This window comes from Sclerotinia sclerotiorum, genomic scaffold (genome assembly GCF_000146945.2).
Source record: "Sclerotinia sclerotiorum 1980 UF-70 scaffold_7 genomic scaffold, whole genome shotgun sequence".
NCBI classification, from domain to species: domain Eukaryota; kingdom Fungi; phylum Ascomycota; class Leotiomycetes; order Helotiales; family Sclerotiniaceae; genus Sclerotinia; species Sclerotinia sclerotiorum.
The window spans coordinates 1,933,915-1,946,943 of record NW_001820829.1 but is presented as its reverse complement, the minus strand read 5'-3'; the positions used below and the strand labels follow the sequence as shown (position 1 = coordinate 1,946,943).

Here is a 13,029-nt window from a genome sequence, read left to right as displayed (position 1 = left end):
GATGAATCAATGTGCTTGGAGCGAATCGCTCGAGAATGTCAGTAAGTAGCGGGTAGGAGGGCGAAGCACTTTACCTTCGCAGTACCAACAAGTACATTCGGAGTACACTTGTCTATAAAGTTTCTCGTAAGTCTTACTTGTCCATTCAAAGGCAGTAGAAAGGGCGTTTTCTTCCATCTTATCATCGTGGTCTATAAATTTCAAGCATCGAGAGAATGTATAATCGTAGTATTGTTTGGGTGATAGTTGATGAGTATGCCATGCCAAGTCCACATCCAAAGTTGGAACACAGACGTCCTTTGGATGAAGACGCATGATATCAACGAATCTCCTATACTTAGTGAGTAATCGAGTCATTGTCTCCCTAGCAGCCGGAGAATGAAGCCAGTCAAGTTTGGCCATTTTATCGACAAAGATACTCTGACGAATTACGGCTCCTCCAAGTTCAAGCGCGAAGATTGAAGAATTTTCCCAATATCTCGACATCATTTTTCGAATTGCGATGCGCTCTGCTCTCAGCACAATGCCCGTCCTGCTGTTGATTCTCCTAATGGCTGATCTATCTTTCATGGTTGCTTCGATAAGATCTCTGACATCCGTCATAGTAGGTTTCGAGTTGGGGTCTTTATCAATGAGATCCAGAATTTTTACCTTTAGCTCGACACTGATCATACGATTAGGGAAAGTGTTTTCGTGTCCTTGAGAGTTTGTCATCTCCACAGCTGCTGGGATGCCAGAAGTAGGTGATAGAATTGTGCCTCCGAGAGGATACCCTCTCATAATTAGATTTTCAACATCTCTCCTGAATTTGGCGACTCGTAAAAGATCATGGTTGATTCCACCACCACATCTATGACAGACGTAAGATAAACCCCGATCGCCATAGCCGGCACCGTTCATTTCCATGATTCTGTTAACATTAGCAACAATATCAGAGAAATCAAAATAGATACCATACTCTTTCAATGATGGCTTCTCATTAGTAGCGCATGTAGTCCATGGAATCTTCAATGTTTGAGTACATCGCGGGCAATTCAGTGTTTTTGTTAAATGATCCTTGGCATTGCTCCAATGATGTCCCGTGGCATTTGTGAATCTCTCCTTGGCTGCTTCTGGTACTTGATAATTGAAGCTCGTATCGATGGCTGTATTGACGGCATGCCATGGCATACCGGTTGCCCAGAGATCTTTCAACCCAAAACGAATACAATCTTCCAGGTAACTTCGAGGATTGAGCATCAACGAATGCCATACCATAAGGACATCTTGTTTTGATGTCAGAACTCTTTCGTCGCATGAACAGTACAAAATCTACTAGCCTACCTTTAGGGGGTAAAAGTGAAGTGCTCCAACTTTTAGCTACACCATGCTTCGGGAAATCCATAAAATTCGAGCTGATCTTCATATCATTCTCTCGCAATCTACTCGCGTTTTCTTGCTCACATAACACTTTCAACCACCAATCTTCAAATCTCTCTACTGCTCTCGCAATGTATAAAGCCCATCTTTTCTCTCGCATCACGACCAATGCTTTATTGCGATCCTCAACAATTGGAAGTTCGCAACGTGCATCCCACAGGCCGAAAATCCCATCAGTATACCCGACATCTTCTTTGAGGTCATGAAAAGTTTTCAGTAATTTGAGATGTACAAGGCATGTATCCTGATCTGGGAAAGCAGGAATACTTGATTGTGAAATTTTGAGGTTGGCAAAGGCCGCACTCAGATCTCCTTCAGTGGCGCCATAAGTCGCACTCGCAGCCGTGTAACCTGGCGGTGCTTCGCCCGCTTTGGCTGAAGGGCCAAATAGTGATGGCGAGAAGGATTGTTCAATTTGAACCGAAGGAATGTCTCGTTCGAGAGAATTTCCTTGATCCTCCTTATGGTGTAATTTGTTTAAAAGAGGCATACTAGGTAATGTAATGATGCTCTACTGCATAAATGGAGAGGTGCATTAGATCTTTGACGTAGAATCCTGATACTTATCACAAGAACTTCAAACTGATAGTTCGTTTTAAAAATAGTGTGTGCTGCAATTGGCAAAGGAAAGACAAGCAGATGATTGGGAAAGAACGATGAATTCATTCATCTTATACATATGATTGACTGGTTGATCAGAACGAGAGGTACAACAATATGTGACACCTAGGTAGCTAGCCAATGGAACGTGTGACGTATTTGCTCACTTTCTAGGTAGTAAGGCTGAGGTGAGATGAGTGGGTTGGTGTTGTGTGCTGGGCAGAAGCATTGTTAGAAGAAGGCGGGGAAGGTCAACAGATGATGTTGAAAGTCTGTCACAAATTAGATCCCCATGCCTGTCAGATGAATGCTTGTTAAATACTTATTGGATGTTTGATAAAGCTTCTCCTCCAATACACTTTGTCCACTCGTATTCCGTTGGAGGATTAGCTAGTCGATGCAGTGAAGGACATAAGGATTAATTAAGCGAAACGAAATGCAGTATGGCTTCAGGTCGATCGCTACTCGTACTGGTACTGTTACATTCGTTACTGTATTCTGCGAGCCGCTGATCATTCCCATTCTCCCTTCTCTTCCTTGTAGTCCCTTTACTGTACCCATTCTGCGCTGGGCAGCATACGGAGTACAGAATAAAAAGTGCGCAAGCAATTTCAAGCTAACTATCACGTGACGTACATAGAGCTTGGGCCAATTCGTGAATCTAACAGATGAAGATGGGAAGAGAAGGATATCTGAAATAATAAAATCGTTGATATATGAGAAACATATAAATATAAATCTATGCAAGCAACTCTTTTCATTTTCTACATCACCACTTCCTAAACTCTCCTTATCTCTCGCTCTTTACTGTCCAAACTGTTTTCCCCTGTGATCAAATGCTGCCTTCTACATGTTTCTAATATCTGTCCTTCGTTATGCACTCTCCATTCTTGTGCCTCTGTCATTAATCTTTACTTCTTACTTGTATTTGTACCCGGCATTTCACGGTTGCGCCTTTCCCTCACCCGAATATGATGCTTCGGAAGCATATGTCAATACACTTCGCAAACACGCGCTTCCAAATTTATACGATGCAAATAAAGTAGCACCATTTAGGCTCCTGGCTTTGGGCGATCCCCAACTCGAGGGTGAATCCTCTATACGAGACATCGACTCGGTCAATTTGCCCAATTTGAAGAAGTTTCTTAAAGATTCTGGAATGAGTGGCAGCACGAATCATAGCCTTTTGCAGCGCCTGCGGCACAGCCTCCATGATATCATAGACTTCTGGCTCGACGATCTCCCTAAGGCTTTCGAAGTTTATCGCAAACGATTCGATCACATTGGTAATGATTATTATCTGGGGCATATTTACCGCGCAACACATTGGTGGTTAGATCCTACACATGTTGCCGTGCTCGGCGATCTTGTTGGGAGTCAATGGATAGACGACGAGGAATTTGAGGAACGTGGGCGAAGGTATTGGAATAGGGTATTCAGACACGGAGAACGGATTCCGGACGAGGTCATGTCGCAGCCAGCTTTCGAATTTCAGGATACAGTAATACTTGGAGAAAATGCTGCGGCCTGGAAGAAGAGGATTATAAACGTTGCAGGCAATCATGATGTTGGGTATGCTGGGGATATTTCGCGGGATCGAGTTGCTCGATTTGAGCGTGTCTTTGGGAAAGCGAACTACGAATTACGATTCCAGCTGCCTTACAAAGATACTGGTTTTATTTCCACGACTGCGGGAAATGTGGATGTGAGAGATATGCCTGAAATTAGGATTGTGATCCTGAATGATATGAACCTTGATACGCCTGTATCTGACAAAGATCTTCAAGACGAGTCTTATCGATTCCTTAACGACCTGATAAGCACCTCCCATGCAGTTGAACGATCTGCACTTTTCACAATAGTCCTCACTCATATTCCACTATACAAAGACGAAGGAATTTGTGTAGACGGCCCATTCTTCGATTTTTTTGACGGAGAATTCGAGAATGGGGTCAAGGAACAGAATCACCTCTCACGCGATGCCTCTAGAGGTATACTTGAAGGTATTTTTGGCATGAGCGGTAACGCGGAAGTAGCCGGTCAAGGCATGGGAAGACGTGGTGTCGTTGTGACTGGTCATGACCACGAAGGCTGTGATATTTATCACCACATCAATCAAAGTTCGCCTGAAGAGGAACGAGAATGGAAATGCAATAGATACACAGAGGTCAAACGCATCGCAGACCAATCGGGTATTCCAGGACTGCGCGAAATAACAGTGCGGAGTATGATGGGAGATTTTGCCGGGAATGCAGGGTTATTGAGTTTATGGTTTGACAGAGACAGCTGGGAGTGGCAGTTCGAATTCGTGAATTGTGGATTGGGTACTCAGCATATTTGGTGGTTTGTGCATATTTTGGATTTTATCACAGTAATTGTGGGCATTGTCTACGGTGTTTGGAGCGCGGCGTTGAAGATTCGATTGGTTTTGGGGTTTGATGGGAATGGGAACAAGGGTGGGAAAAAGGGGAAGAAGGTTACATTCGAGATGATACCGAGTACAAGCCGTGTTGTTCCAAAGAAGTTGACGGGAAAAGCTGGCACTAGTAATGAGGAGGTTAAAGGAGTCGTTGACCGGGGTTCTAAATAAGGGAGGAGTTGTGGCGAATCCGTTGCACAATACCCCAGAAAGTGCGCAAAGGTAGATGTCTAATAAGATTTTATCATTTTTTCAAGTTGGAAAGCGGAAGTGCCGCTAAGATAAATGTATGACTCTACTTCAACTTTTTCCATTTGAAATATTCCTGCGTTTAAGTCCTATTACTGTTTTCCCATCGTCAACATCTTCTTTAGTCCTATAAGGTTCTCTACTCCTAGAGATAACATCAAAATAACTTTCTAATCGCTCAGCTAAGCACAAGTCATATATCGGTATGAGACATTAATCGTCACTCCACGCACTCACTCAAAGAGTGCTGGTGCGATAATAACTTAGGTTTGGAAAAAGACTTCATCCAATATACTAGAAAGTCACCATTGCTTTTGAAAAATGGCAAAGCTCCGAGACTAGTTTCACGGACTGTGACTGTGTATTGGTGGTTGATAATTATTTTGTGTTGTATTGGTTAGCGCGCCTTCAGACTGTTTTTGAGAGGTGGAACTTGAAAGTCTTTCGGGCCCTACAACGTTTGCTTGTACACCCAAAACTTGAGAACTTGTCCTCTTATTGATAATGTTCTCGAAAGACAAGGATGATTATCAGTATGAAGTAAAATCTGATCGGTTTCTTCGATCACTCTTCCAGTATGTTCGAGATGGAATATTACCGAGCCATTGAAGCGTAAAACGAGTGATTAGCGAACAATATGGGTACACCGAAAGGCACATCTGAGATATGCAGCACTTGTAAGACGAATCACTGGGTTAAGTACATTGATATCCATCTTCGGGAGAAAGGCTGGATGCAGATCAATGAACTTACAAGGTCTTGTGTAGGTGCTCAAAAAGTACCACTAAACATACTAATTAGTGGGCAATTGCAAATAATCGGGTTTATAGGAGTCGCCTCATCCGCAGGCAAAAAAGCAAGCTGGAAGGGAGATGCAGATCCTTTCGGCGCTAAACGAGCCAAAGGGAAGTATCAAAGAATGTCCGAGCTAACCCTGAACGCAACTTGACATCATCGAATATCGGTCGTCAAGTACCTGGCCGGCTTCGACCGAAAACCAAGCCAGAGATGCGAAAAGAGAAGAGAGGCGGTCCTGAGGTTTCCACAGATTTTGCCAGTTGTATTTAAGGATCTAAAGCCATCCCTGAATCGCCGCCAATCAGCACTAAAAGCATTTGGTATCAATACTTTCATAGATTCTGTCATAGATGTTTCGGGAGCCAAAGCTCTGAATGAGTCGATATTGGGCGAAATTAAAAACACTATTATTGACAATACATCTACAAATTCTGCTGAACAAATATTATTAGACAGGTCTGACCATATTACCATCGTAACTGTAGAATTCATGGCGATCTGCTTTTTCCCTCCTTAGGGTTCCCGACAAGACAGTGGCTAAGGCTCCCATTCAACCAAACTCTGGTGAGCGTAAGAGAAAATGAGCCAGCAAGATGAACGAGGGTTCAGATCCCCCCAAAGTACAAAATACATAGCGAATGTAAAACACATAAAAGGCATGAATAATTGCGGAGAAGTCAAAGAGGAGCGGGCTAGAGCAAAAAGGAAATATGGCTTACGAAGCCGGTAGTGCAGCTAAAGAAAAAAGTATGGAATTGATGGGTTGATGGGGCTCACGAGCTTTGTATATGATTGATGAAGAGTAACAGTGCGAGATATGGTATCTCACCATGACCTATATTTTGGCGTACGAGATTCACATCCAGAGCGGATACAAACATCCATGGTCGAGATTCAAAGCTATGAATCACACGTACCATAAATATGACATAAATAAAATGAAACAACATCAATCACCTGCTTACATATGATACAATTGAATGTACGAGGTGCTTCATATTGATACTCATATGATGAATAACCTTTACATTGAATCTTCTTATTTTGGGGAATTTCGCCTTCATTTGTCTTCTTCCCGGCCTCTGCACTTTCTCCAATCACCACCACACAGCCTCGACCTCAACAACAAAATACCGCCCGCACAGGTGATAAATCACTTCCTCAACCAATGGAGCATATTGTCAAAATGGAAAGCAACCATGGAAAAATGAGGCCATACAAAAGCATCTATGATGAAATACTTGCCAAAGCAACAAGCTCACAGTACGGCTACACAGATGAGCAAGTCAAGAGTGTCTTGGGGAACATGTACCAAAAATATGCCAGCTGTTTTAGTAACGTCAAATCATACTACAAGGTCTGGCTGGTCGAAGACTGGATTTGGATATCTTTATGTACGCAGCATCTTCAGACAACCTTTTACCTCGATGCTAATCCGTTCGCAGTCCCAAAGGAACATGGAACTCACCTTCTATCGGACGACACGAGAGAAGAGGCAGACTGCAAGCTAACGTTGGTTAGATATGCGGCATTTATGGGTTGTGCTGCAAGTGATTCAGCGTCGGCTTTCTGCAATCGATCTTATCGAGGAGAGACCAATCTTGTGGCAGCCCAGCAGCGGGCGAACGATACCGTTGTTGACACTGGTTCAGAGATGGAAGCTGAGCCGACCCTTACTTTGAACAATAGTTTTCAGAGGAAAAGGTCTATGCCGATAAATGAGGGACCACGCAAAAAGGTCAAGACAGAGAAGAGTATGTAGATCGTGGTGAGGGTGGAGGTGTTGTCTCTGAAGCCAGGGGCCGACACGAGGGTGAAGGGTCATTTGCAATTGCTGCAAATCCTAAGAGCAATGGCAGGCTTTGGGTGTAGTTTCAGACTTTCAAAACATACTCGAATGAGATATTGGCACCACAATGGTGACTATGGGAGGAAAAAGCTACCTGAATTGCCAAATTGAGACCTGCGGGGCCATATCAGACGTGGCAAGTGCCGGCGTATGTCTCAGTGTGAGCAGTGCGATATGACTTTGAATACAGAAGAAGCGTAGAAGACAGTTAAGGTTACCAAAACAATATATCATCTCTTGCTTCCTAAGAATGGAGAATGCTATCAAAGAGAAGTCTTTCTGTCAATGAAGAGTCAGCTTAGCCGAGTTTCCGACTCCCCTTTTTGAATTTCTGATTGTCCTTCTTACAGACATCGGGAAGGTTGCGATGATTCAAGATTATATACATATTTTCATGAGAGGGAGTGCGAGTTCCGGCTCGCAAGGCAAGCCCAAGGCCTAGTAGGGTTTGGATTTGCGTCGGGCCGGAGACATATCATAGAGTGGAACCATCATTTACCAATTATACGAACACTAAGTACTGCCTGCACACATATGTAATGAGGTGGCTGTCATCCTTGCATGTCTAGGCTTGAACGGTCTTGTTCTCATATATAGTGGATCTGGGATACCTTGCCTTCTTGACCTTTCACATGTCGAAATGTGATATCTGATGTTGGATGTGGCTGGTGATGTTGCTCAAGCGAACTGGTGACTTTTCAGGGTGTGTAATATGTAATAGGATGAACCCTGGTCCGAAGGATACTCCGTAAGTTGTAGTATCATGCTTGGAAAGCAAAAAGAAATGAGGTGATGTATGGTATATACCTACATACATACCTATTACTTATTACCTAGGTACATATGTACATATGTATGCAGGTGGGTAGGGTAGGACTTTTGCTTTGGTTGATTGGAAAGATAAGGTAAGCGAGCGATAAGGATAAGCTTTACGCTCTAGCCTCCATTCTAGCCTCATACATGATCAACATTTAGTTTTCCAACTTCAATTACCGTACTTTGGAATAATCTTCTTCATCGATGAGAAAATATACAAGTCTATAATAATAGCTAAATCGATTATTAAAGCATCCCTTTATATAATCAAAATTGAGGAATGTTCTACTGTGGTAAGATTACTCTCATACACTTCATCCTTTCACACACCCACACCTTCATACCTTCACACTTTCACACACTTTCACACACTTTCACATGCTTCTTGGCATCGATTAGACCTTCCCTGTTTTCACACCCGTGCGTGCTTAGCAGGACCACACCGTCGCTTTCTATCAACCCACTTGATGGCATCGTCTAAAATACACCCACCGCACACCCATCCAAAGAACAAAGGAAAAAACTATCATATGCCAATCTCCAATAATCTATCCAGCCCCTGGCGGAATACCCAATCAATCAAACGCTCACTTCGAAAATTTCAAGGTTTCAAGGTCTCAAGGTTTGCGCCTTTTGTCTAATGGTCCTGATTCGTGGCTTCCCGCCCCGTTTGCATCAGGAATGCATTGAGCACATGTAAATTCACATATCTCATCTCATATATCTACCCATTTTGGCGCATCACACATCACACACGGTTCTTGCTTGCTCCCCCGTCTCTGTGAACCTCTTACTTGACATCTTCCCACCAACCTTTTTCACTGCTTGCAACCAAAGCTTCATATCTACTCAGGAACGAATTGTCTAAGAGCAAGCAAATAGTACGTACACTCCTGCTTATCATTGCGTTTTATGCAAGGCACGAGCACCAAGATTATTATCTACAAAGAGCTATAGCATGATGGCTGGGAATCTTGGACCTAGCTGACACTGCACTCCATCAATAGTTACAGATAATCTACGCCGTATCCATCTCACTTCTAAAACTTCAGCAAAATGGCATCTCAAGTGAACGGCGAGACTTCTTCATCTGCCTTCCTCAGTGTGAGCCATTCCATGAAGGCATACACTCATTCAAAGCAGGACACTGACACTCTTAAAATATAGCATCTCACATCTTACCCTGTCGTCCACGACTCAATCTCTACCTTCAAATCCAATCCGTATGGCCAAAGATCCATTGACCTAACCACAACCTCATACGAGAAATTCGGCAAGCCATTTATCCCATACCTCCAAAAGCCCTACCAATACGTCTCTCCCTACGTTGCGAGAGCCGACGAGCTCGGCGACTCTACTTTGTCTAGCATTGAGTCCAAGTTTCCCGCTGTCAAGAAACCCACTGGTGAGCTCTACAGTGACGGAAAATACTTTGTGCTCTATCCGATTTCAAAGGGCAGCGAGGGGAAGGATTATGTCTTGGGAAAATACAATACTGAGGTCAAGAAGACGGAAGATCAGGGGATTTTTGGTTTGGGAAAGGCAGTCATTAGCACGGGATTGATCGTATCAAGTGAGGCTTTTCAATGGTTGAGTCAGTTCCTATCAGCCAAGAAGGCAGAGGCCAAGGAGACAACGAAAGAGAAGACAAACAATTAGCTAATGTTGAAGGGTGAGAAGACGCAGCAAGGCAGTGATGCGGTGCAAGATTTTAGTGGAATGATGAATATGGCGATACCCTCCCTTTCAAATGGATCGGAATGTGGGAAATGGACGACGGAATGTCGGGAATATGAAGTACCATAATTGTCGTACATTTATAAGGTTACATTCTGGATTTCTCTACCTTTCTTGTGGTATTTATTTTTTAATAAGACCAAGGATTTGTTCCGTATGTATTTTCACCCAAGAATGGCGACAAGGATTAGCTATATCTTGCTTCTAATGGATTGCTTTCACTACATACGTATTTATTTCCAACTGTGAAGATGATTACATGTGCGAGGTTTGGATGTTGTGGTACGTTGCCTGGCCGGGTAGTACGACCTTGTGAGCCTTTACCTTTGTTCAACAGGATTTTATCCCTGAGGGGGTCGGGGGTGTTTCGATACACTATATATACCTATATACATATATATGGGGTAGGAGCTAAAAGCTAGAAGCTAGCTAGTTTGGAGTTTAGAAGATCAAGAACCTCATCAACCTATCGCAAGGAAAACCCTGCATGTCGGATTTTAGGTCTGGAGTCTGAATCTGATTACATTGATGATTAATATGATAAATCATGTTGGTCTCAGGCTCAGGATCGAGTGGCTATGAACTTGGGCCATTTACTTCCCGGAGTTCAGGAGTTACTATTATTGGCTTACGTTGACGTTCATGGCGCAATCAAGCGCTTCATTATCTCTCATTCAATATTTGGCAGGGGTTCCGTCCCAGATTATTGGGATATGGCGCCGAGATTGGTAAGGACTCATCACGACATGTTCCAACAGTTTGGATTATTGATACTTCACGGTGCGGGGTTTTGGGGTGGAATGACTCGGATTCTTTGTTCGTTTTGGAGAACAACTTGTTGGTTTTGGTCTTTTATCTCCGATCCGTTGTTTGAATACGTCACGTCATATACAGCAAGTGAATGATGTCTTCATGAGGGGAAAGTTGCATAAAACGAGAAGTGGATGTCTTCGAAATAAGGAAAGATCTTATACTCTCTTACTTAAAACAACAAAACACCCACTGACACCACCAATTATTAAACTTAGCACCCGACATCGAACTCTCAGACAACACTCGATATTAAAAAAATTATTCCAATCATACAATAAAAAATGTCTTCAACTCAACCGAAAGTTCTCTTCGTACTCACTTCCCATGATAAGATGGGCAATTCTGGAAAGCCTACAGGCTGGTATCTTGTCCGTCTGCTCTCATTCTCCCTACCTCTCACACTCCTTATGGTTCTATCTCCTACCGTACCTTCCTCTATCCCCCTTAAAGACTAAAAAACTAACATCCCCTCCTTTACCTAGCCCGAATTTGCCCATCCATATGACATCCTTGCCCCTCACACTGAAATAACCATCGCCTCCGTCATCGGTGGTGCCTCACCTTTAGACCCTGCATCTATTGAAGCCTCCAGAGATGATGTTTCAGTAAATTTCTTGAAGACCCAGGAGTCTCTGTGGAAAAATACTGTCCCACTTTCAGATTTCGTAGGCAAAGCTGCGGAATTTGATGCCATATTCTACGTTGGTGGTCATGGCCGTGCGTCTTCCTTCTCTCCCATTTCTGTCACTTTGAGAATTAGGGTGCCAGATATGAATGGAGCTCACTAACTGTATGAATAGCAATGTTTGATCTCGCCCACAACGAAACATCCCAAAAAATCATTTCCGAATTCCACTCCCTTAACCGAGTCATCGCAGCCGTCTGTCACGGCCCTGCAGCCCTTGCCTATGCTAGAATCTCTTCTGGCAAATATTTCCTGGAAGATACCCCGGTGACGGGATTCTCAAATACCGAGGAGGAGAATTATGGAGTTATTGATTTCATGCCCTTTGAGTTAGAAACGGCATTAAACGAAGCCAGCAATGGCAAGTATGAAAAGGCGGCTGGGAATTTCGCGGCAAAGGTGGTCGTTGCGAGGGATGGAAAGGTTATCACAGGACAGAATCCGGCGAGTGCTAGTGGGGTTGGAGAAGCTATTTTGGCGGAGTTGAGAAAAGAGAGAAAGTGTGCTTAAATTTATCTTTGAAGGGAGATTTGCTCTATGCCGATAGCAGGGACCGAGGGGGAACAAAGTGGCCATTGCAAGCTTTGCAAGGTATGTATGGATACTGTATGAATTATAATAGACAAATTTCAAACTTTCTATATGCCTTTGTGTCGAGGTGAGATGTCAGCATGCATTCACCATAGACTGAAGACAATCTGTCGATTGCGATGGTTTCAAGCCCCGCAAAATCAAGATTTTCCAAAACATAACCTTGGAAGGGATAAGCAACTGAGTGTATCTAATCGATGACTTCTTCTGAGATATTGTAGACTCGTAGGAATAATGATTCGTCAGTAACTTATGCTACTAAAAAACATGGTCCCGAGCTAATAGAAATCCTTAAGGAATGACAGTCGCCAAATGACTGATCCAATAGACTTACAAAAGTGTTTCTCGACTCCACCCATTATGACACCACCATTATCCCAAGCCCCGTTCCCGATTTTTTTCGCCTTTCACCGTGTTGTTAAAGAGCTGACAAGTAAATTCTGGGACCAAATATGGAGAGTACGCTCGGCGGTAAGCATACCAAATATTCTCGAGCGAAAGCGATATTAATCTATCTCATGACGGTGGAAGAGAACTCCTCACTCTGTCGAATCAAGATTTGGAAAAAATAGACAATTGAGTTTACTCATCCTCATGTCTAATTCAAGTGCTTCGAAGTCGGGGCGTAGAAAAGACATGCGAATTGTTGAGAGTATGACCTAAAAGTTTTGTCAGGTTCTAATGGAGAAGTGCCGAATTTCTACGCACAACTGTGCTGCACCAATTTGCCTTCAGTGTACCTTCGATATGAGAGGCTTTCGGTGCAGAAGGCAGTAGGACGACAAGTAAAGATGTGCCATATCTCACCTTGACACACTTCCATCCAATCCTCTATTATTTCACCAGGAAATTTTTTTACAATCATCACCTACCAACTATAAAACCACTGTCGCCATCAGTCAGTCCCTCACGCACAAAAACCAGTCAACCAACTGAGCAAATAGCAAAAACCAAGTCGCACATGGGGAAATCTCCGTCGTGATAGGATCTTATTACTACCAGAGCCTACGATATGGGGTCGAATCTACCGGTTATCAGAAACCTCACCCACTG

The 13,029-nt window shown here is 43.3% G+C and overlaps 6 protein-coding genes across 6 annotated transcripts; 5 read left to right on the top strand and 1 right to left on the bottom strand.

Moving 5' to 3' along the window:
- Window positions 1–6: 6 nt before the first annotated feature.
- Window positions 7–2,580, bottom strand: SS1G_06323 (hypothetical protein; the record flags this gene model as incomplete). Its single annotated transcript, XM_001593351.1, has 4 exons — window positions 7–14; window positions 138–1,265; window positions 1,324–1,930; window positions 2,491–2,580. 4 exons carry the CDS (start codon window positions 2,578–2,580, stop codon window positions 7–9), a joined length of 1,833 nt encoding a protein of 610 aa, XP_001593401.1.
- Window positions 2,581–2,869: 289 nt separating this feature from the next.
- On the top strand, window positions 2,870–4,609 carry SS1G_06322 (hypothetical protein; the record flags this gene model as incomplete). The annotated part of the gene is made up of 1 exon (XM_001593350.1): window positions 2,870–4,609. The coding sequence occupies one exon, from the start codon at window positions 2,870–2,872 to the stop codon at window positions 4,607–4,609; it is 1,740 nt and encodes a 579-aa protein (XP_001593400.1).
- Window positions 4,610–5,191: 582 nt separating this feature from the next.
- SS1G_06321 (predicted protein) lies at window positions 5,192–5,755 on the top strand (the record flags this gene model as incomplete). The annotated part of the gene is made up of 2 exons (XM_001593349.1): window positions 5,192–5,262; window positions 5,593–5,755. 2 exons carry the CDS (start codon window positions 5,192–5,194, stop codon window positions 5,753–5,755), a joined length of 234 nt encoding a protein of 77 aa, XP_001593399.1.
- A 916-nt stretch (window positions 5,756–6,671) lies between these two features.
- On the top strand, window positions 6,672–7,247 carry SS1G_06320 (predicted protein; the record flags this gene model as incomplete). The annotated part of the gene is made up of 1 exon (XM_001593348.1): window positions 6,672–7,247. The coding sequence occupies one exon, from the start codon at window positions 6,672–6,674 to the stop codon at window positions 7,245–7,247; it is 576 nt and encodes a 191-aa protein (XP_001593398.1).
- A 1,959-nt stretch (window positions 7,248–9,206) lies between these two features.
- SS1G_06319 (hypothetical protein) lies at window positions 9,207–9,809 on the top strand (the record flags this gene model as incomplete). The annotated part of the gene is made up of 2 exons (XM_001593347.1): window positions 9,207–9,254; window positions 9,318–9,809. 2 exons carry the CDS (start codon window positions 9,207–9,209, stop codon window positions 9,807–9,809), a joined length of 540 nt encoding a protein of 179 aa, XP_001593397.1.
- A 1,172-nt stretch (window positions 9,810–10,981) lies between these two features.
- Window positions 10,982–11,895, top strand: SS1G_06318 (hypothetical protein; the record flags this gene model as incomplete). Its single annotated transcript, XM_001593346.1, has 3 exons — window positions 10,982–11,068; window positions 11,183–11,417; window positions 11,501–11,895. The coding sequence occupies 3 exons, from the start codon at window positions 10,982–10,984 to the stop codon at window positions 11,893–11,895; spliced, it is 717 nt and encodes a 238-aa protein (XP_001593396.1).
- Window positions 11,896–13,029: the final 1,134 nt, after the last annotated feature.